The sequence below is a fragment of the Esox lucius genome, chromosome 12 (assembly GCF_011004845.1).
Source record: "Esox lucius isolate fEsoLuc1 chromosome 12, fEsoLuc1.pri, whole genome shotgun sequence".
Taxonomy (NCBI): Eukaryota; Metazoa; Chordata; class Actinopteri; order Esociformes; family Esocidae; genus Esox; species Esox lucius.
Window position 1 is genome coordinate 18,349,717 of NC_047580.1, and position 20,621 is coordinate 18,370,337.

At 40.4% G+C, this 20,621-nt stretch overlaps 2 protein-coding genes across 13 annotated transcripts in view; both read left to right on the forward strand.

Annotated features, from left to right (window-relative positions):
* ndrg3b (ndrg family member 3b) overlaps positions 1 to 12,040 on the forward strand; it is a 40,759-nt gene extending 28,719 nt beyond the window's left edge. For 5 of the 10 annotated variants that reach the window (XM_020051798.3, XM_020051796.3, XM_020051797.3 and 2 more), the window contains 13 exons: positions 459 to 521; positions 632 to 692; positions 2,134 to 2,220; positions 2,295 to 2,351; positions 2,462 to 2,565; positions 3,637 to 3,702; positions 3,838 to 3,889; positions 5,148 to 5,195; positions 5,371 to 5,406; positions 5,515 to 5,566; positions 5,974 to 5,991; positions 9,111 to 9,138; positions 10,607 to 12,040. In XM_020051798.3, coding sequence (XP_019907357.1) covers positions 459 to 521; positions 632 to 692; positions 2,134 to 2,220; positions 2,295 to 2,351; positions 2,462 to 2,565; positions 3,637 to 3,702; positions 3,838 to 3,889; positions 5,148 to 5,195; positions 5,371 to 5,406; positions 5,515 to 5,566; positions 5,974 to 5,991; positions 9,111 to 9,138; positions 10,607 to 10,919 — 985 coding nt within the window. In that variant the 3' untranslated portion in view covers positions 10,920 to 12,040. Of the gene's footprint in view, positions 1 to 458; positions 522 to 631; positions 693 to 2,133; positions 2,221 to 2,294; positions 2,352 to 2,461; positions 2,566 to 3,636; positions 3,703 to 3,837; positions 3,890 to 5,147; positions 5,196 to 5,370; positions 5,407 to 5,514; positions 5,567 to 5,973; positions 5,992 to 9,110; positions 9,139 to 9,794; positions 9,834 to 10,606 lie in introns of all 10 variants that reach the window. The other 5 variants (XM_010891840.5, XM_010891839.5, XM_020051793.3 and 2 more) reach the window with 4 other exon arrangements.
* Positions 12,041 to 12,145: 105 nt separating this feature from the next.
* On the forward strand, positions 12,146 to 19,737 carry sla2 (Src-like-adaptor 2). 3 transcript variants are annotated; one of them, XM_010891831.4, is made up of 8 exons: positions 12,146 to 13,396; positions 15,263 to 15,399; positions 16,246 to 16,345; positions 16,615 to 16,701; positions 16,797 to 16,900; positions 17,315 to 17,464; positions 18,299 to 18,431; positions 18,540 to 19,737. In XM_010891831.4, exons 2-8 carry the CDS (start codon positions 15,309 to 15,311, stop codon positions 18,667 to 18,669), a joined length of 795 nt encoding a protein of 264 aa, XP_010890133.1. In that variant the 5' UTR covers positions 12,146 to 13,396; positions 15,263 to 15,308; the 3' UTR covers positions 18,670 to 19,737. The 3 variants fall into 3 exon arrangements, with proteins under 3 accessions (XP_010890133.1, XP_010890131.1, XP_010890132.1); XM_010891829.4 differs by having other exon boundaries at positions 15,297 to 15,399; XM_010891830.4 differs by having other exon boundaries at positions 15,297 to 15,399; positions 18,543 to 19,737.
* Positions 19,738 to 20,621: the final 884 nt, after the last annotated feature.

The window sequence follows — 20,621 nt, forward strand, 5'->3', positions numbered from 1 at the left end:
GTTTGTAGCATCAGAGACCTTCAAACTAGTGGTTCAGCAGGCTGTATAACATCCCTTCCTTAATACATTTCCTCCCCTGTGGGTTTGGGATCAGTCAAGCATCTACTCTTGTCATCTGCCATTGTGCACTAATGCAGTAGGTGTTGTGATAGTCTGTGAAGTAGGGGCCAAAGGTTTTATAAGTGGTTCTCTTTTTCTCTCTGAAGTTATTGTGCAAAACAGGGGACCGACTATCAGTCACACGGTCTCTCTCACCCCTAAGTGTCTCTTACCCCACACTCTCATTCTCAGTATGCTGAATTTTCTGTTTAGAACAGGAAACAAGCACACAAGCCAAAAACATGACATGGCATCTCTCCACAACTTGGCAGAATGAGTCAAATAATCAAAACCTGTAGCCTTAACAAGGAAGGCTTGTTGTTCCTGATTGACCCTGGTCTTATGTCTGTCTGCTCCAGGTATCAGTACCCCACCATGGATGAGTTGTCTGAGATGTTGCCCTCTGTCCTGACTCACCTGAAGTAAGTTCTGCAGTGTTCGACCTATTGCACTGTGTTTAGGACAACTTCTTAATGATGTTTAGTTATTCTTGGGTTTTCTCAGAGGATTTCTTTCTCTTCCCTTTGTGCAGGGTGAACAGTGTGATTGGGATTGGAGTTGGAGCTGGAGCCTACATCCTTTCCAGACTGGCTGTAAGTCACTGTTCCTCCTGTCAGGGCTCTACAGTGCACACTGTCTACTCAATTATGCACCTGAATATTCTGCTGTAAGATGTTGGCTTTTAATCGGCTCAGTTAGTAGAGTATATCACTTAATACACCAAGGTTGTGGGTTCAATTCCGACCAGGGCCATTATGAAAATGTATGTATGTACTTGTAAGTCACTTTAGATGAAAGGGTCAGCTAAATGAGTTATTAAATGGTTTATTGCACCAGTACACCTAGAACATGTTACCCAGGGCTGTTCAACTCTGGTCTTGGGGCCTAATGCTTTAGCAATGTTTCACTGTTACATTTTTGAACTCCAGTCCACACATGCTCCTTGTAAAAGAGGTCTGTGTAGGGCCTTGCTGCATAGACCTCTAATCCTCATCAGCTTGGGCTCACACGCAGCACATGCTCCTTTCAAAACATAATAGCCGGATCATTTGTTAATACAAAGAGTTTAATCCAGCCACGCCCATCTGTGCAGCTCAGTCTGTCCTGGGTCTTCAGTAATGACTGGTGAAGCCCCTGTTCATCATCATCGCTTATCATACCGGCTTCATTGAAAATCTCTATTAAAAGACGAAAATCATTATAATAATCGCCTTAGAATTGTCTGGATAGTGCATTTAATGTCCTATGGGGTCTTTTCCCATTGCTGTTTCGGGCTCTGCTTGACCAGATCTATGCTGTGTATTACTGTTCAAATTTAACCATGGTGCTAAATGTAGATATTTCCCTCAATACATTGCGCACCACAGGGAAATCTCTTCTCACATGCCTAGGAGATAGGCACAGATGCATTTTGAAAGTAGGTGTTAGTGGAAGGAATACATTTAGAGCAGCGATGACTTGAACACTGGCAATTATAGTTAATTTAAGACCTATTGGGCTATTTGTGGAGGTGTGGAGAGATTAGTTTTTTAAAGGTTGGAGAAAAGAGCTCCATCTGTCTTCATTCTAATGTGTTAAGAATTGGGGGGAGGGGTAGGGGGGCGGTTCTTAGCATTCAGGTTGTTACTAAGAGCTGTAAAATATATCAAGTTCTGTGCTATTCAGTCTAGAGGGGGAGGGCCTTGTACTTTCATAGTAACCTCCTCTGACCCCCAGATTGCACCGCAGTCAAGGTTTGAGTTTTCCATTGTGGTGGTTGGAAAGTCCTATGTGCACATTGGTCAGCATCATACAGGGAGTGGGATGCATCGTCACCAGGTGTTTCCTGGTCTCAGCAAAAAATGGGAGGTTGTCAGGTGAATGTGTTTACTCTCAAATGCCTGACTTCCTGGTTGAAAGAGTTAAATGGCACAGGTGCTTGAAAGGAAGGCTTGTTGCAGTCATCAACTCTCCCGAATCCATTTGCAATGAGAAAGGGCCGTCATTACAATTGGATGTAACGACATTGATAAAAACACCTTTTTCTCTCCCCAGCTCAATGAGCCAGCCCTGGTTGAAGGCCTGGTCCTCATCAATGTGGATCCCTGTGCTAAGGGTTGGATCGACTGGGCTGCCTCAAAGGTGGGGATTTTCTTTATTGTTATAGAGCCATAATAGATCAGCATTTTTAAGCTTACTACTTGTTCTGGTTTCAGATGTCCGGCTGGACCAGTAACCTGGTGGATATAGTGATGGCTCACCATTTCAGCGATGTGAGTTTTGGGCTCTCTGTGGGATTGGGAGATGAGTATAGAGACTGAAAATACTGCAAGAATGCTGTAGGTGGGTTACTGGGATATAAAAATATTTTCCTTTACCTCAGGATGAGCTGTCGGACAACCAGGAGATCACCCAAACATACCGCCTTCACATTGCCCAGGACATCAACCAGGACAACCTGGCCCTGTTCTGTAATTCCTACAACAGGTACAGTCCTGGAGTCCTAAAGCCCACGCAATGTAGATCCAACCGTATCTCAAGCAACTATGCTGATACATAAAGCCATTCAAAAGTAATGAAAATTGCATCCAACACACAATCCTGCCATATGTTTTTATTTTTTTTAATTATCTATACGTTTGGTAATTGTAACAGAATAGTTTACAATTTATCTAGCTCTACAAAATGTTGCCTATTAACCAATTTTTGTAACTTACCAAACTATCTATTAGCTATGCAAGCTACCTTAGTTGCGTGCAACATTACCTGCGTCTAGATCAGCTTAAAAGTTGTAGTTGGGTTGAATTGACGCTAACCAATAAGATAGAGGTGTTATTTGCTTCTCATCAAGTATCTCAAATATTGTCCTGTCTATACAGGGTGTTGGCATTCATTATTGTCATGCTAGTGACTTGCTACATTCCAATGAGTGGTTAAGGCCTGTCAGGATCTGTTTTAGATGTAATGTTCCCCCTATGACACCGAATGTGATCTGCAAGAAACTGCATCTAAATGGCATCTCTGGACAAAGGCATCTCAACCCAAATTTTTCTAAGCTAGTTAACCAGTAAATATTCAAGTTGCTGTGACCTGGCACATGGATGCATGTACATTTAGACTGGAGACAAATGTTCCAAACGTTGTCAAGACAGAACATTCAGGTAAACCTCTGAATGAGTTGTTTAGTGGGCTTTTTTGTATACATGCATTGATCAGATTTGATGGAACCCATTTTTTGTGATGCGAGTAGTGATATGAGTCTAGCTAGCCTGTGAAGTGCGGTTGAGTTTGACCACATAGTTACGCTGTAAGAAAATCTCTTAAAGATTTCAATACACAATGCTGTGCATGTAGTTCAGTGCCAATCGGGCCATCCCTTCTGGAGAAGGCTTGGTCCAAATACATCAAAACTATTTTGCATGCTCTGTCTGACTTACACTTTTGATATTTGGTGACTGTGGTCAGGAGTAGAGTCAAATTTGTCCTGCCAGTGGTTCAATACTGTATGCCCCAAGCTCTACCCGGCATTGCTTTTTATAACAGTAAATTTTTTGACAGCCGTCGAGACTTGGAGATCGAGAGGCCCATCACTGGTCTCAATGAAGACACAGTGAACACACTGAAGTATGTAAACAAGCAACACGCTCTTTCTGTCATTTTGTGTCTAAACGGTGTGTTTTCTTTTTTTACGTCAATCCCTTTTCTGTCACTGCATCCTGGTTTTTCCTCTGAGTAATTTCTGTACGTCCCTCCATCCAGATGCACCTCCCTGCTGGTCGTTGGTGACACGTCCCCGGCTGTTGACGCAGTGGTGGGTGTCCGCTTTATTTCCATGGCAACACACTGCTGAATGCGTGGGGACTGATTGCAATTCACCTCTTGTATCACCTCTCCTCACAAAGTCTTCCTATTCATGGGTAGCGCCGCTGTCATTCAGTCGTTGTTGCTTTTGTCAGCAACTGAAAGTTCAGTAACTGCTACAGATTTTCATTGTGCAGGTTCTGCAGGGGTCTTAGTAATATCTCCATAGTAATGAAGTGCACGTATTTTTATTCTGTGTACGAAAAGGAGTATCCTATTCCATTTAGACTATTGGACGGGCGGGAATATACAAAATTCCTACAACCATTGCACAACAAAATTAAAAGCAAAAGAGGCTAATCCAACATCAAACATTTAACTTAAAATGTTAATGAACTAGCCTCTTATTTCTTCACATCATCAGTGCTGTAATGTACATGGGTCTACACTGAAATGTTCTACAATGCATATAGCAGAAAAAACTTCTCAAGGGTGAAATATTCAGACGGCTTCTTGTGACAAATGACGATACCTGTTAGACATTTTGAAATCGCCAATATGTAAACATCAAGCATGGATTGCTTAAAGTAAATTCCAAAAGAATATTGAATATTGACATTTTTGTTTTACTCTATTTTCCAGCAATTTGGATTTGAGATGATATAATAACTATGGGTTGAAAGTGTTGCCGGTCAGATTTATTTTGTGGGAATTCAGTTATTTTACCCAGTAATAAAATATATGCTTTCACCAAATGTCATGGTTTGGGTTTCTGAGGGTGCATTACCCCTTTACTAGTCAGGTGATAGGGGCTGAGAATACAGACAACTCCGGAACAAAGGGGTACACCTCATATAATTTGTTGCGTCCAGATTAAGCAAATCATTTGGTGCCTCATTCACCAGTGCTTCATGAATGGAGAAACGTGGGTTGTTCTGAGGGGGAACGCTACAGGAGGTAGAGGCAGCAGTACTGGCAGCCGGTGTAGGCCATACAGATTCAAATGTTTGGCCAGCCTTGACTGTTGGCATGTTTTAGCTTTGTCAGTACAGACTATGCTTTCATATTTGACTGCTATCAGTAGCTAAGATTATTAATTTTTTTCCATAGATTTCACAGTATTCTTCAACTTGAGCATCGTATGAACTAACGACAAAATAGCAATAGTGATTAGTAAGTGTAATCCAATGTAGGAAATGTCTGCCTCCCTGTAAGAATTAAATTGCGTAATCCTGTCTAATCAATCTATTTTCTGTTCCTGGATTCAGGTTGAATGCAACTCCAGGTTAAATCCAACCAAAACAACCCTTCTTAAGGTGTGTTGAGTTACTCCCTTGTTTGTTGGTGGAAACATGAATATTAATGCTATTGTCCCTGCTGCTTGGCATTTGTTAATGCATATCTTCTGGTTTAACAGTATATTGACTACTGGCATATTCCTGTGAGATTCTACCCCCTGGCATGTTGCTCATTCTGGTTACTTCTTTTTAGATGCAAGACTGTGGTGGGCTTCCTCAGGTCATCCAGGTGAGTCAAGGAAATATGTTGTGTTTAGCTTTAACTATTCAATCCCAATGGCCCGTACAACTTTCCCGAATTGTTTAACTGATGAGTTTTTCTGTTTGTGTCCTACAGCCGGGTAAACTTGCAGAGGCTTTCAAGTACTTTGTCCAAGGAATGGGTTACAGTGAGTACCAAATTTTCCATTCTGTTATCGTTGTTTCATTCTCAGATTACTTCAGTCGTCTGTATTGTTTGATTGGTGTTTGTATCAATCTGTCAATATGTTACATGTGTTCCGTTGTATGTCCGGTTTACTGAAGTCTATGTCTGAGAATGAGTTAATATAACACTACCCTTTCTGGGGTCAGCCTTTCCGCAAACGGCCGCACGCACGAAGACTTGCACGAATAGTCTCACTTTGATCGAAACTAAAGACTCAAACCTAATAGAGCGTTCTGGTTGCACTTAAATAAAAGAGGAACAACAGTAGTTAACAACATAACATCCTAGGCTGAGAATAATGTGAGAAAGTTATTCAGAATGGACCTGAAATTAACCTCAAGCTAACCTTGTTTTCCTGTCTGTTTGCAGTGACTCTTAACAATGGGAGTAAGTAGTTATTTGAAGCAAATAGTAATTAGTTGACTTGTAGAAAGCATGAATGGTCTGCATGGTTTTCCCCTGTACACACCAGTGTGCTGGATCTCTGAACACACATGTGAGAATGTTTTACCAGGTCTTAAGATGCAGTGCCCTAGACTGAGAGGGTGTTTACCAGCCCTCATTTAAGAGTGTGGTTCATTTAGGCCTACTGAGCAGATCTGGTTGTTGGACAAACCAACGCAATCATGTTAATTTTATTTACTCATTGGGCACTGTATCTTATAGCTTCGCCAAACTACATTGGCTCTCTGATCTCTTTGAGATAATTTAATCTTTTTAGCACTTGAAAATGTTTACATTTTGTTTATATAAACATTATTCAGTAATTTGATTGCTTGTGGAGTGAAAATAGATGGTTTAAAGCTGGAAATACATGACTACATGTTAAGCATTCAGCTTTATAGTAAAAAACAAGGGATGGAAGAATCGTTACAACAGTCATAATAAATGAGAGCAGCTACATCACCAGCATTGCATTTTCCCTCAGTGCCGAGCACAAGAAAATATGCATGTTTTTGTTTTCTGCTGCTGTCACTCAGGCATAGAACCTTCTGTCATTGGTGGAAACATTTGAACTAACTTAATTAATAAGGCAATACAATTAATGTGCCATGTTTCAATGTTTTCAGTCATTAAAAATTTGAATTATTGAATAGGCTTTGAAAGGAGTCAGATTAATTAGAAATCGTTTTCATTTGTCCCTTTTCTTTATTTAACCTACATGGATGAGAGCATTTGTGAACCCTATACTATTTTCTTTTTCTGCATAAATGTGACCTGAAATGGGAGGTTTTTCCTGACCCGCAACACACATTTTCAATGATCAAACATTTACATTGTTCAGTAGAAAAAGGTTTGTATTCTTAGATTAATTATATGCTGTGCAATAAAGTATTCAACTTTTCAGTAGTTGATCTCATATTCTTTGCACACAATGACAGCTTTTATCCCTAGAAATGTATTGAATGCATTTGCATTTCCTTTTGTTTGATATGTTTTGGGTTATGTTGTGAATAATTATGAGTGATCTAGTCACAGAGTCCAAGAGAACATATGCAATTGCTAACTTTCCCTGTTATTGTTGTTGAGCGATTAACATAATTTGCTGATGGCTTAAACTTTTTTTTTCTTCATCTTTGCATTAACAGGATTCATATAAGTTTTCTGAAAAATCTCGTATTATATATTCTCTAAAGGTGATTACTCTGGTCATTTACCATCAAGTTACCTTTTGGCAAAACAATGACAAGAACAAAACTAAAAATGCGGCCTGCTCGTTTGTAGACTAACAAGCTTAATGTTGCCATTGTGTAATGAAGTTACTACACAGTTAGCATGACATGTCACAGATGGGTCACCAAAGTGATCTGATTAATGTAGAAGTTATGTTTTTTTCAACAAAGTCATTGTGTTGTATCAATTTGCAGAATTATTAAATAGAAAACAATTTTGTGTTACTGTAAGCAAGTTTTCAGTTTTTGTAAGATATGACATCACATACAAGATCAAATCCTAGAGAGTTTACAAACTTTCGCTCACCCTTGTCTGTCAGGTTCTCAGAGTGGTGGTCGCCAAGTAAGTGAAACTGAATTGAGGAAGATGTATATAATAATCAGAAAAGTGATCAAAAAGCACTAGAAACATTTTCTCTGCAGGAGGCCTACATTAATCATCCAAATGCTTCATCAATCTGCTATGGAGGCATTTTTGACTATACCATAGTATAATATGGCCATCTTATGGATTTCATTGCTGATTTCAAAGGGTATAGAACTCACACCAGGTGTGATTACAATAATTAGGAGGAAGAAAACCATGCCCAGTTTGAAATTAGATTTCTGCCGATTTGGAGCTTATTGCTCTTTGTGTCATGACTGTGTGTGCGTGTCCAAAGAAGTCTGAGTTCTTAAAAATTCCTAGGACTGTTTTCCATTATACCACTTGTTCTCAATACTAATGAACCACCATGACATTTAGTGGAATATGCAGGTAATGAGATGGTGGGATGGTGGTTACATGTCCATTTGTTTGCCGCCTATCCTTTTGAACATTTTAGAAACGGTAAATGGCAAATAATTAAACTCCTCTTGTCTCCAACCTGTTGAGCAAGTGTATGGAAAATGTATGAACCAGTTTGTTTTGTTGGGCATTTATCGGCTGGCTTATCCTGGGTGAGATGGCAGACTGGCAAGGTCCTATTGAAGTATTTGCAGTTCTGTCTTAAAATGATTCACCATTGGTTTTACATTAGGCCAGTTTAACTTTACAGATGACTGCCATGTATGGTACAAAATTCCTGATGTGATCAAATTACATTAAATATCACTGCCTGTTGAGAAACATTGAATGAAAAGTGCAGTGAAAAAACTGTGAAATTCATTACTTTTGAAAATCTATTTTCCGTGTTTGCTGGTCTGTTTCAGAAGTAGTTCCCTTCTACCACTTTGCGCTGTGCGTACCTGTCGTAATGGCTGTATGCAAATATTCAAGCACTCATATTGATAAATCCCATATTTTGTGTCAGAATGACCACACCGATTTGTGCAAACACACTTGACAAATGAGTCCCCGGGAGTCCTGAGGGCTCTGAGTAGCCAGGCCAGCCTGGTGTGTTTCAGTTTGTGTGCTGCAACCACAGAGACACTCACAGGACGCTGCCGTCCGAGCACTGGTCTCTACATGGGGTCATGATATGGTGCAGAGCACTGAGGAATAACCCTGTTTATCCCTCAGAACATCCCGCTTGATGTTTTGTCTGCCGTATGTGACTAGAGCGGCACTCCCAGCTCTTGCCTAGGGGCTGTGCCAGGGGTCCATTTGGAATTGCTAGTTCTGCTTTACTGGTTGAAGAGTCTGGCTCCTTAATAGATCTTTTTTTAGGCTTATTCTAAATTTCAAACCTAGTTATTTAAATTAAATATTGTTGTGGAATACATTCTAAGCTTAAACTATTTCCACTCCACCTCTGATAGCCCACCTTGCCCTTTGCTTGTTTTTGTATTGATTCTTCTTTCTCTTTCCCTTTCCCCTCGGTTACCTCCCCATCGCACACACTTTATTTTCAGAAACTTCCCCCACAACAGAAAATCAATGGCAAGTTTCAGAAAGTACCTTCCTTGCTCTGAGAAGGCCTGATCCGTAGAAACAATACATCACAAGGCAATAAGTCCATGATGCATCTTCACCAACACATTGTTCCGTACTGAACGTTTGTTTCTCTGTAGCTTTCTGTCTTCGATCCCATCCAAGGAGGTTGTTGTGTTGAATGGGTAGCAGTACACTCTCAGGAGAATGACTTGAGTTTAAACTGTTCAGTCAAGCGCTCTTGAGGCCCTGTTTTCAATGTTGTATTAATGTGATTTTAACTCTGTAGACTAGCTCGATGGGGTTATTTTCAGTGGGCACACATCCTACTAACTGAATTGGACAATATACTAGGCTGGTTGTCCTGAAACACACCTTGCCTCAAAGCAATTTCAGGGCCACAAGTGTCATTCCTTTTGGTTTAAGAGAAGAACAAGAGACAAATTCTAGCAGTTTTGACAATTGTTAGGTTATTGGAAATGAATGTCAATAAAAGTAGATCCCAATAGAACGATGTGTACACAGTTGTGCTTCAAGTCTCTCCTAGGTCAAGCTGTAGAAAACATTGTTTTGATTTATCAAGTTGGAATTAATCTGACAGTGTCTCTGTGCCCCTCCTTTATTTCTTCTCTGCTTCCCTTCTGCCCCCCTGTCAATGCTAACAGTCCCCCTTGTACTGCTTAGCCATCTGAGCGGCCAATCAGGTACCAAGGAACATAGGTAGCATTCTTGGCTTGGCCAGTCTCTACTTCCAGTGATCTGTCCTGCCACCCTGTTTGCTGGTTGCCGACTCACGCTGTCACCATTCCTCACAAGTCTCTCTGATTTGACGCCACAGGATTTTAAGCATGAAATGCGGTCATAACTTGTGTGGTCTGAGAGAATATGAATGTTTGTCTGATGTTTATCACAAGGTTGTCTGTCAATTTGTTCTGTTTGTCATGTTGTCTTCTGCTCAGATTGCCCTCAAATCTCTTGTGCATGCTGCATTATCATATTAGCCTTTTCATAGTTATTCATTTTTTCTCTGACAGTAAAAATGAATTGGAACTTGACCAGATCAGGCAATTTCTTTTCTTTATGGGAGAATAATGAATAGTCAGAGATTTCAAACCCCGGAATAAGATCTATATACTTATAGATTGTGGTGACATTTCCAGCATTCTTGCTTAGCTGATGTCATTCCACATTCTGAGTTACTAAATGGCAGCGTTGGTATTGTAGCGTGAGGTGAAGATCAGAATGAGCCTTTAGGTTATTAGACTTCATTATTCTCCCTGGGCTCCAGGCCAACCCATCATGGGATTGTTGATACATAACCAATTGTGGTATGATCACCAGCATCCTGCCCCTGCTCACCTTCTCCAAAGCAAGCCCCCACCCCCCAAACATTCCGACACGTGCACACTGCAAATCTCCCCGTTCCTCACTTCTTGTCATAATTGCTCCCATTTCTATCTCTCTCTCTCGTCTATAGTGCCCACAGCCAGTATGACCCGGCTGGCACGCTCTCGTACCCACTCTGCCTCCAGCATGGGGTCTGTGGAGGGCGCCCGCAGCCGTTCCCACACACAGCTAGAGGGTGCCACTGCCGCCGGCCCAGCTGTGGAGCAGGCCAGGCCACAGACCATGGAGGTGTCCTGCTAAAGCAACCTGCCCGGGAAAACCAACCTTCTTTCCTGTCTTTGTCTCTCTCGCTTTCTCCCCGTTTTTCCTTTCCCAGGCTGAAGGACAGAGACCATTTGAGTCCCAAGGGTTATCTGATTAAGTTCAGAAAACGTATTTATTAAGCCAGAAGCAGTCCTTTGCTGTGTTCTTATTGTTGTGTATTGATCAGGTTTGTCTGTGCGTGACAGCCGTGGAATGGCAACCTGGAAGTCAGTTAGCCAACAGGAGATGGTCTGGTTTTACCCTCTGCTGCTCTTCCCCATTAAAGGAGGGATAGGTGGTTTCTTTGTTGTTATTTTTGAGATATGAGCTATATTTGTATTTCTGACTACTATTTTGGTCAGTGTGTCTGTTTTAAATAGGAGAGATGGAAAAGCATCAAGAGTTTTCTCTTGTAAAGTTCTCTATAAGGAGTAAAGCTTCCCATCTCCCCTGGTCTTCCTCACCTTATGTTCAAAACAGACCAAATCACAACAGCCCTGGATCCCACTACTTAATGGTCCATTCTAAATCACTGTCTCATGTAGACTCACTTGCACACCTTTCCTACTACATACAAAATCTTTGTTTTTTTTTATTATTATGTTGTGATTTGTGAAGAATAACTTTGCGTTCCTGGATTGTAAAATGATGTGATGAACTTGCTCTTATTCTGTACCTTTCTAACAACGATGGTGGCATGACCCTCTAGTAGATGAAACTTAATGGACGTGTCTGTAGAACCGCTTCTGTCTAGATGTATCTACAAATAGTTACTTTTTTGTTCTTTGTTATTTTTCAAACAAGTTATTGGAAATGGCTAGTTTTTTATACTCACTCTCATTGCTACTGACAGGCAGAGAGAATAACCCAAATACTGTAGTGTACTTACATTGTAAAGCAACTCCTTGGTTATGTTTTAAGTCACATTACATTATCTAGCACAGAGCTCAGTTGAGGTACAGAGAACATTACTGACTCTTAAATTCTTGCATAACTCCACAAATATATACATTAAAATGTTCTACTAACTCCAAGCATATCCTGTTTTCCCTTAGTAAATAACACCACAAAAAATGGAACAGGTCAGACATTTGAGAGACAGGAAAATGTAATGAACATTTAGATTTCTGTATTGTTCATGTTGTTAGCTTGTGGTGATGCATTGTGCTCTGTCGCCATGCTGTGACGGTGTGGTGTAAGTCATTCCGTGCTGACTATAACAATTTGTACTGATAATGAAATAAAGCTTGAAGTAACTACATTAACGTTTCTCTGGGCTGCCTTCTTCCCCTTGCCTGTCTGTCTTTTACTCAGTAAACGAGTCTGTTAGCATGCGGTTTGTAACATCAGATCTGGATGCTTTGCTTGCCACCTATGAAAAGTAAAGCAACTTTTCTTAACCATTCCTGAGTACTTTTTATGTGTATTTTTAGTGATTGTCCTGCTGGAAGAAAACCATCCTTTAATGGAGTTTGGTGGAACATTAGACACTTGATTTGGCTAATTCCAGTTCACATTTTAGCTATTTAAAACAGACCAACCTATCCTGAGTGACTCGTGTCTGTGTACTCTTCAGAGATCTTCAGAAAATCGGAAGGGACTGTCCTAGCTTCAAGAGGAAGCAGGTTCCACCACTATGGTGCCCAGACAGAGAAGTGTTTTAACTGTGATGGGTCGGAGATGCTCTCCCGTAGGGGTCTCAACACTTTATATACCCTTAAAAACTATTATGGTCAGTCCTTGCAGCCATAGCTCTGACTTTTATATGAGTGGTTGCATTTTTCAAAGCCTGTCCCTCAGCCTTTCCCCAAAACCGAGATGGGGTGTATGAACTGTAATTGTTTTAATTACTCATTGTAGCTTTAAATGGTCAACTTTTTTTCCCCAGACAGTTATTACTATGGTAGTTATTGCTCAACACTGAACCTCCCAACACCTTTACCTCAAGATCAAAACCTTCCAGGAAATATTGTGACCTCACTTCATGTGTTGTGGATTCAATGCCCCTGCTCATGCAGATTCTGCTGCAAAACAGTGCTTGCGCAGACCGATGTCACATCACTTCTCTTAATGACTGAAGTTACTGCTGTCTGCCGGTTACTACTGCGCTCTGCTACTGCTCCCGTTGCACACTAACTACTGTTGAATAAAATGTGCTTCATGCCTCACCTTGTCTTCCCTCAATCGTCTCTATTTCACTCTCTTCGCTCAGTGTCTTTGAAGTCGTGGTACGTGAATGTTTCAGGCCTTCTTGAAACAGGAAGCATGTCAGAGTAAGAGGTGAACATAAAAACCCCTGTCACATCTCTCCACACGTACTGCAGAGCACTTCGTTCCACCTACAGAACCTCCACCTACGGGCCCTGGCTCCTTTCCCCGTTGGAACATCTCAGAGAACATGGTGTCGCCACAGGTTTCTAACTCACTCGCACACACATCGCACTGGTGGTTCACATGGGTGTTCTAGGAGCCCTGTGACGCCGCCCCACTGGAATCTTTCGACCCCTGAGGCTCTCTGGTGTGTACGTCCTACGGTGTTATTCTTCAGCACTGACAACAACTCGGCCCCCTGGCTCCAGAGGACTGCCCATCACCAGGGTCCTTAATGGGCAATAATGTGAGTAACACATTTTTGTGCTAAAAGACTTCCGAGCTAACCAATCTCAATGTAATTGCTTTCATTTTTTTTTATATGAACAGAAATGGGACAAAGAACAAATGAACATATAGGATTGATCTTATGACAATATTCTATGCGTGACATGTATCTTTCACGGTGCTTGACCATGTCTCCACCGCTCCTGTGTTTGCTGACTCCTATTTTGCAGACAGCTGTAATTGGTTATGAATTGTGTTTGTATTTTGGAACACAAATGGAGGGCAGTCATTTCAGTCACTCTTATGGGCCCTGTCAGCATGTCCTTCCATCCCATGACACTGTTGTGCCAGGTGGCTTTTTCCTCTGTGATTGTGGCATATGATATTGAGGGAAACAATTTATTTTGAGACATTAAATAACACTAGACTTCACGTTACTATTTATAAAATTACTAAAACAATTTTAGACGGTCAAAAGTTGTCAGGACACAAAAGGCACTATGAAAAAAAGACAGCAGTGGATTTTGTTTTCCTCAACAATGGCACTCAAGCTTTAGACTGTGTTCAGACAAACCCAAATGACATCTGTCAGTTAGGATGCTTGAGTGAGCATATAGCACTAGAAAATGTGTTACGTGATTAGGTGGTTCTGTTAGAATTTATGTTTTAAATACCATATCTCCCGTGGAGCAGAAAGGCAGTCATGGTTTACGATCATTGTCACACATGATATGTTTATTCAAATCCCCAATGCATGATGCAACATCTGGTTGACACAGGCATGCTGGTTTACTTCAGTGACTTATTTAGAGAATGGCCCCTCAATTGCCTTTGGAAAGTATCAAACTCCTTTCACTTTTTCCGGACGTGGGATTGAAAATAGTTGGTCGTTTTTTTTCTTCAAATACCTACACAGAATACTGTCATGTCAGGTGGAGGAAATATTACAATTATTGTGTAATATTTATAGAAATGTGACATCTTGATTTAAATCAGTGTTCAGCCACCTTATTCAGTAGATTTTAGAAACATCTTAGATTTTTAATTACAGCTTTGAGTCTTGGGTAATTTTCTGGAACTTTCACTCTTGAATTATTATATTTTAATTCTTCAAGCGCCATCAAGTTGTTGGTCCATCAAGTTGTTGTCAGACAGCCATTTTCATGTTTTGCCAATTTGTCATATTGTCAAGCAAATTAAAATGTTAGTAGCAAATTTAACTAGGCATTTCAATGTAGTCTTGTTATCAGATTCAGTGTAAATGTGTCCTTTTGATTTAGCTTTTTGTAACTCTGGAAGCTGAAGTTGTCTTCCAGTCTCTGCAAACACAAAGCAGACTGTGCCAGTTTTATTCTGTAATTTAAAAATCATAAAATATAAAACTAAACTCCAATTCAAAATGGTGATATTTTGTCTAGATTAGTGACACACTGTCTCATTTGAATCCATTTTAAATTTAGGCTTTAACACAAGAAATTTGGAAAGCATAAAGAAGCCAGCTAGCACGCTCATAAAACCTGCACCTTTGTACAAAACAAGAGTGTGGTTGGAAACTGTGGTGTTAAGAAGAAACGAGGTTTGAACTTCCTCCCTCGTTTTTGTTTGAGGTGCCTGAACAGTACAGCTGCTGCACTATTAAAAACAAGCAATTAGAAGTGATTAATATTTTCTTTGGAAAACATTATTTTTCATCTGATGTTTTCAGTAACTCTGACGGATGGAATAATCCACTGGAAGACAATGTCGCCACACATTTAAAAAAAAATCTTTTTTACCATAAATATATAAAGAACAATTGCTTATTTACAGAATAAAATGTCTCCAAACGTACAGTATGTCTCATTACTAACTAAACATGTAACTAATCAGTACCTGTGATCCCCAGCCCAAAGAGTGACCTGGTGACCCTTTCTCAATAGCTCCACGTCACCATGGGCAGTGGGATCAGTAAAGCACGTCGGGGATCCAGCAGTCATGCCGCCTTGCTGGGCCAGGAACAGCCCGCTGGGTCAGGCACAATGGGTAAGGCATTTACTCCATGTTAGACCAGGCAATAGGCCAGCATAAACCTTGGTGGGCCACAGTGGTCAATGATGGGCAAAACAAGTCCAATTAAAAGACAGTCCTGATGTAGTCATTCAGGAGACACTTATTGAGTGCAACTTAGTTTGATAAAGCTGAGTTTCAACATTAAAATAAATGTTGACTTTAAAACGGCATGTATGAAAAAGCATTTAAACTCAGGCTGGAAACCATATTTCTTCTGTGTATCAACTGGGACTGTTGAAATTAAGCCATTTAAAAGAAAGACCAACTTTTTGACTAGTGCTTTTATGTGCATTCCACAATATTTGTTTTATACAATTTAAATAGGCTAAATGTTACAGCCCATACCGTAATGCAAAATACAATTTGTGGTAAAAATGTAGTTTATGAACCGATTATGGGATCTCCTGTGAGATTAGACTTTTTCAGATTTTCTGCATTTATCGTACAGCAATACTATAGTCAGCCAAATACTGGTAGCACACAAGTTGGGGTATATTTTGTATGTAAGTATGGTTACAGAATGAGGCCTCATATGTCGAAACTCCTTCATTAAACATTACCATAGTTGCTGTGTGAGAAAAGTGTACAATGGAACCAAGTCGATGTGAAAAGAAAATAGATGAGAAGCAACAGATATACTTTAAAATGTGGGTGACCGGGACTAGCTGACTACAGGCCTGCCTATCGGAACTGTTACTCATGATGTACATTTGTCTGGACATTTTTGTTTGACATTATGAAAATAATGCATTGTCTTAGTTCACGATTGTCATAGTAATTGAGTGACACCGACCATGTATATCTCTGTATTGTCCATAGAGAGCAACAGGTATGTGGTAGTAGCCTTGTACAACTACCCTAACGGACATCCGGCACACAGCAGCATCCATGTGGGCGAGAGACTCACAGTGCTTTCAGAGTAAGAAACCTTAGCCTCTACCTATTAATATAACAGCAACCCTTACCAGGACTGCTACAACTCTAGTTTACTGCTACTACTAGTAATCCTGCTACTACTAATCGTACTGCTACTCCTGCAACTCTAGATTACTGCTACTACTAGTAATCCTACTACTACTAATCGTACTGCTACTGTTACTCCTACTACAAATACTTGTCCTGACACTACAGTGGTACTGTGTTTTCCTGTAATAACATGTGTTTCTGTGGTTGTGCATGTCCATATAGCGAGGGGGAATGGTGGAAAGTAAGGTCCTCTGCTACAGGCAATGAGAGTTACATCCCTAGCAACTATACAACCAGAGTGTACAACAGGTGAGTCTGCTGATCCATCTTTCTGTATTCTCCTTTGATCCTGTATTGACATAGATCTGTCTATTTCTGTGTCTAACTGTATTCTCTTGGCCTAGGTGGCAGTATGAGGTTCTCAGCAGGGAGAAGGCTGAGGAGCTGTTGTTGCTGCCCCACAATCAGGCTGGCTCTTTTCTGGTCCGGGAAAGTCAGACCCGCCCTGGTTCGTTTAGTTCTCCTAATACATTACGCTAGACATACGCCAATGACACATTACGCTAGACATACGCCAATGACACGTTACGCTAGACATACGCCAATGACACGTTACGCTAGACATACGCCAATGACACATTACGCTAGACATATGCCAATGACACGTTACGCTAGACATACGCCAATGACACGTTACGCTAGACATACGCCAATGACACGTTACGCTAGACATACGCCAATGACACGTTACGCTAGACATACGCCAATGACACATTACGCTAGACATGCGCCAATGACACATCATGTTAATATCATGATAACATAACACTAACACACAAAGCTACACAGGAGCATTTCAAAATATATATTTATAAACCTAAAGGGATAAAAAGTTGTGACTGAAGTTTGCTAACATCTATAGGTGCCCACTCCCTGTCAATACGTAAGAGAAGTGACCAGGAACGTAGCTCAATCAAACACTACCGGATCCATCAACTGGAAAACGGTTGGCTATACATCTCCGCTGGCCTCACCTTCCCTGACCTCACAGCCCTGGTAGACCACTATTCAGGTTAGTGTTGGTAATAGAAGTACACAAGATTGTAGAAAATGTTATAAACTGCAGGGATATTAAGTCTTATTTATCCAAACAATTCATTCAAGTTTCTGCACAAGAATCAGTGGGTTGAACTATGGGCCGTTTCATTGCCTGACAACTCAAACCGAAATCTATTGTTTTCTACGTATCTGTTGTAACAGAAATAATCACAAAGCATGGGGAGTCTGATTCTGATGCGAGTTCTGATGTTCTCTGGGTTCCTAATGCCAGACATGCTCCATGGAAATGGGTTGCAGCCAAATGAGTGTAATGCCTGGGTTTAGCTTCCATCTCATCGTAGATTAAGGAAAAACGTTCAGTAATTTGGCTAGCATACTGTTTGTAACTGCTAATATGATCCTCACAGACATATACTCTAAATACTGCGAAAGTGTCCCTCTCAAATATTTAATATTTCCTATTCATAACTGCCCAGGCATGTATTATGAATGAAATCGCTGTCAAATTGTGTTTGTTGCTAATCCATAAACATAAAAAGCTCTTCGAGTTCTTCAGTGGTTGATCCATTCCGTTTCTGATTCTGTATGGCAAAGCAACACACCAGTTGGAAGAATTCAACATGTCAAACCCCCCACAAATGACAGAATAAAGGATTGTTTAGAATGGTTCAATCATTTTACTTAGATCCAGACTCGCAGAGAACAACTGTCTGTGAGTGTGGCATAGTGTTCAGCCAAACTAAGTATTTGGGTAGCCAGGCAAGGCTCTTAAAGCATATTTAGTCAGTGTATTTTAGTTTTCATGTGAGGGCTGGCTTGTAACAGTGTAATTGGCTTCTACTTCCAGACCACTCTGATGGACTGTGCTGTATGCTGGGGGAACCCTGCTTCATTCAGGGATCCAACAATGTACCTGTGGTAACAGGCCCACCACCCACTGCTGTCAGGAAAGCCAGCCTCAACTGGAAAGACGTAGACAGGTGAATTAATTTACTGTTGCGATACTAAGTTCTGTCTATGCACATCTGTCATTAGATCTGATATTCTTGGTCATCATCTCCTCACATTGGTTTTCTCTTTGTGTGCAGTAGCATGCTGTTCTGCAAGGAAAAGGGAAAGGACAATGAAGAGTCACTAGTTAGTGAGGGTCTGAGAGAGGCCATCAGTTCATACCTCTTCATGACAGAAGACTGCAAATACCAGAATTGGAACAGCTGAGACTAGCACTGGCCTCCAAGACACAAACAATGACATAAACAGCTTCCAGAGTGACTAAAACAGAGAGCACACAGGAGCAATAAGCTCCACTAATGGTGGCTGACGGAACCTGAAGACCCTTGGGTGGACATTAATCTAATGAATTATTAACATTGAAGGAACTTTGTAGAAGGAACTGGAAATCACAACACAACCACTTCAGACAACCATTCTCATCAAAGGCAGTAGTTTTAAAGTGTACACATTGCCAAGCAGCTAAGGCCCTTTGCTTGGATTCATGACCAGAAGATGACCCTGGAGGAATACTAAAATGGACTTTACAGAAATAAAGGGGAATTTCTAACTACTGGGTCAGAAAAAAGATCTAATGGTGTTTCCTTCTCAGTATTCTTGAGATCATGCACTGAAGCTGATTAAGCTGCGCCACAAAACAGCTTTCCTGAAGTTGATATCACCAAATGATTGTCACTGTCAAATTGTGTGCATGATCTTGTCTGCTTAGACTGGCTTAGGTAGGTCTGAAGCGACACATTATGTTGACATGATGAATATTGAACCCTTTTTAAGTATTTTTTTAGAAGGGTTTCTTTTTTACAATGATAAATTCAGTCATACCCATGATTACAATTAACCACAGTTAATTACAATGTTCATAAAAAGGAAAAAGGAGTTTGATAGTTAGGTACAGTATATTAATGTGATAATCACCTTTATATATGTCCTGTAGCCTCAGGAAAGATAATTTGTGTTTTTTCTGAACTGTAAGAATTGTTTGCCTGTTAGTTGTGTGGGTTTCCTGTCCTGAACGTCAACACCTTTTTAACTGCATTCACCAACCATCTGCAGTCTGACTTTACTGAAGATGGTCAAGGTGCAGGTTCTGACACAAATAGAGATTGTGAGAGGAACACCAAAAGGCTGTGTTTAAAACACATGAAACATGTCAAATATGATATAACACTTTGAAAAGTTCTTATGTGATTTCATAACCTGAAGCAATAGACTGTACACTGTAAATTATATGCTCAGTATCAAGCATTTTGATCAATACAAATGTTGGAAAAGTAACAGTTTTTGTCAATATGGAAGCTTTTTTCATCAATTAGAGCATTATTAACTAGGAAAGTAATTAAACATTAACTAGGAAAGTATTCTTGAAGGATCTCAGGTCCTAATAATGTTTTCAGAGACTGTCATAGTGACCACAGTATCTTCAAATCAAATCCACATGATAATGCTTAAATGACCATAGACCCAAGATTTTGCAATTGCCATTGGCCAAGATTTTACAGTCCCCCGACCTAAATCCCATTGGAAACGTGGGGTGAGCAGAAGCTCAACTGTGTACCAAGCCAGAACCAAGGAAGGATCTGGAAAGTTGCTGTATGAAGGAATGGACTTAAATCACTTCCCGTCTTCTCCTGCCTCATCAAACGTGAAACATAGGAGATGACTCAGAGCAGTTATCTAGGCAAAGAGAGGGTGCAGTACAAAATACAGGGGTGATATTATTCCCCCTGCCTTTCCTGGAGTAATATTACCGCTTTACCCCCTATGCGAGTGTAGGAGAAAAAAATACATACAGGAGTGGCTACACAAACTCAACTCAACATAACTGAAGCTGTGTGGGATCACTTACACAGTTAGTTTGGACCGCAAGGAGTTAAACAATATTCTCAGCCCTGTAAGACTCAAACAGTACTATGTTTTAAGTAATTTTCTTAATAATGTATGGTTATGTAACAAGCTGGTTATTTTTCCACACTTCAAAAAATATATATATTTTATGTTGTTTCCTATTCTTTCACAAATTATGTATTTAACACACTAAAATAATGTTTGTCAGGAAAAGTGGGAGGTTCATGAGGAGGAATTTTGCTGTTGCTGCTTGCTTGTAAGCATTTTAAGCTAACCCATTTAACAAGCAAGCAGGTTTATAGCACAATTCATAC

Bases quoted from the DNA above. Each gene is read 5' to 3' on its own strand.
- sla2 (XM_010891829.4), top strand. The intron at 16,346-16,614 runs GTAAGAAACCTT...ATGTCCATATAG, and splicing joins AGACTCACAGTGCTTTCAGA to CGAGGGGGAATGGTGGAAAG. The intron at 16,702-16,796 runs GTGAGTCTGCTG...CTCTTGGCCTAG, and splicing joins ACAACCAGAGTGTACAACAG to GTGGCAGTATGAGGTTCTCA.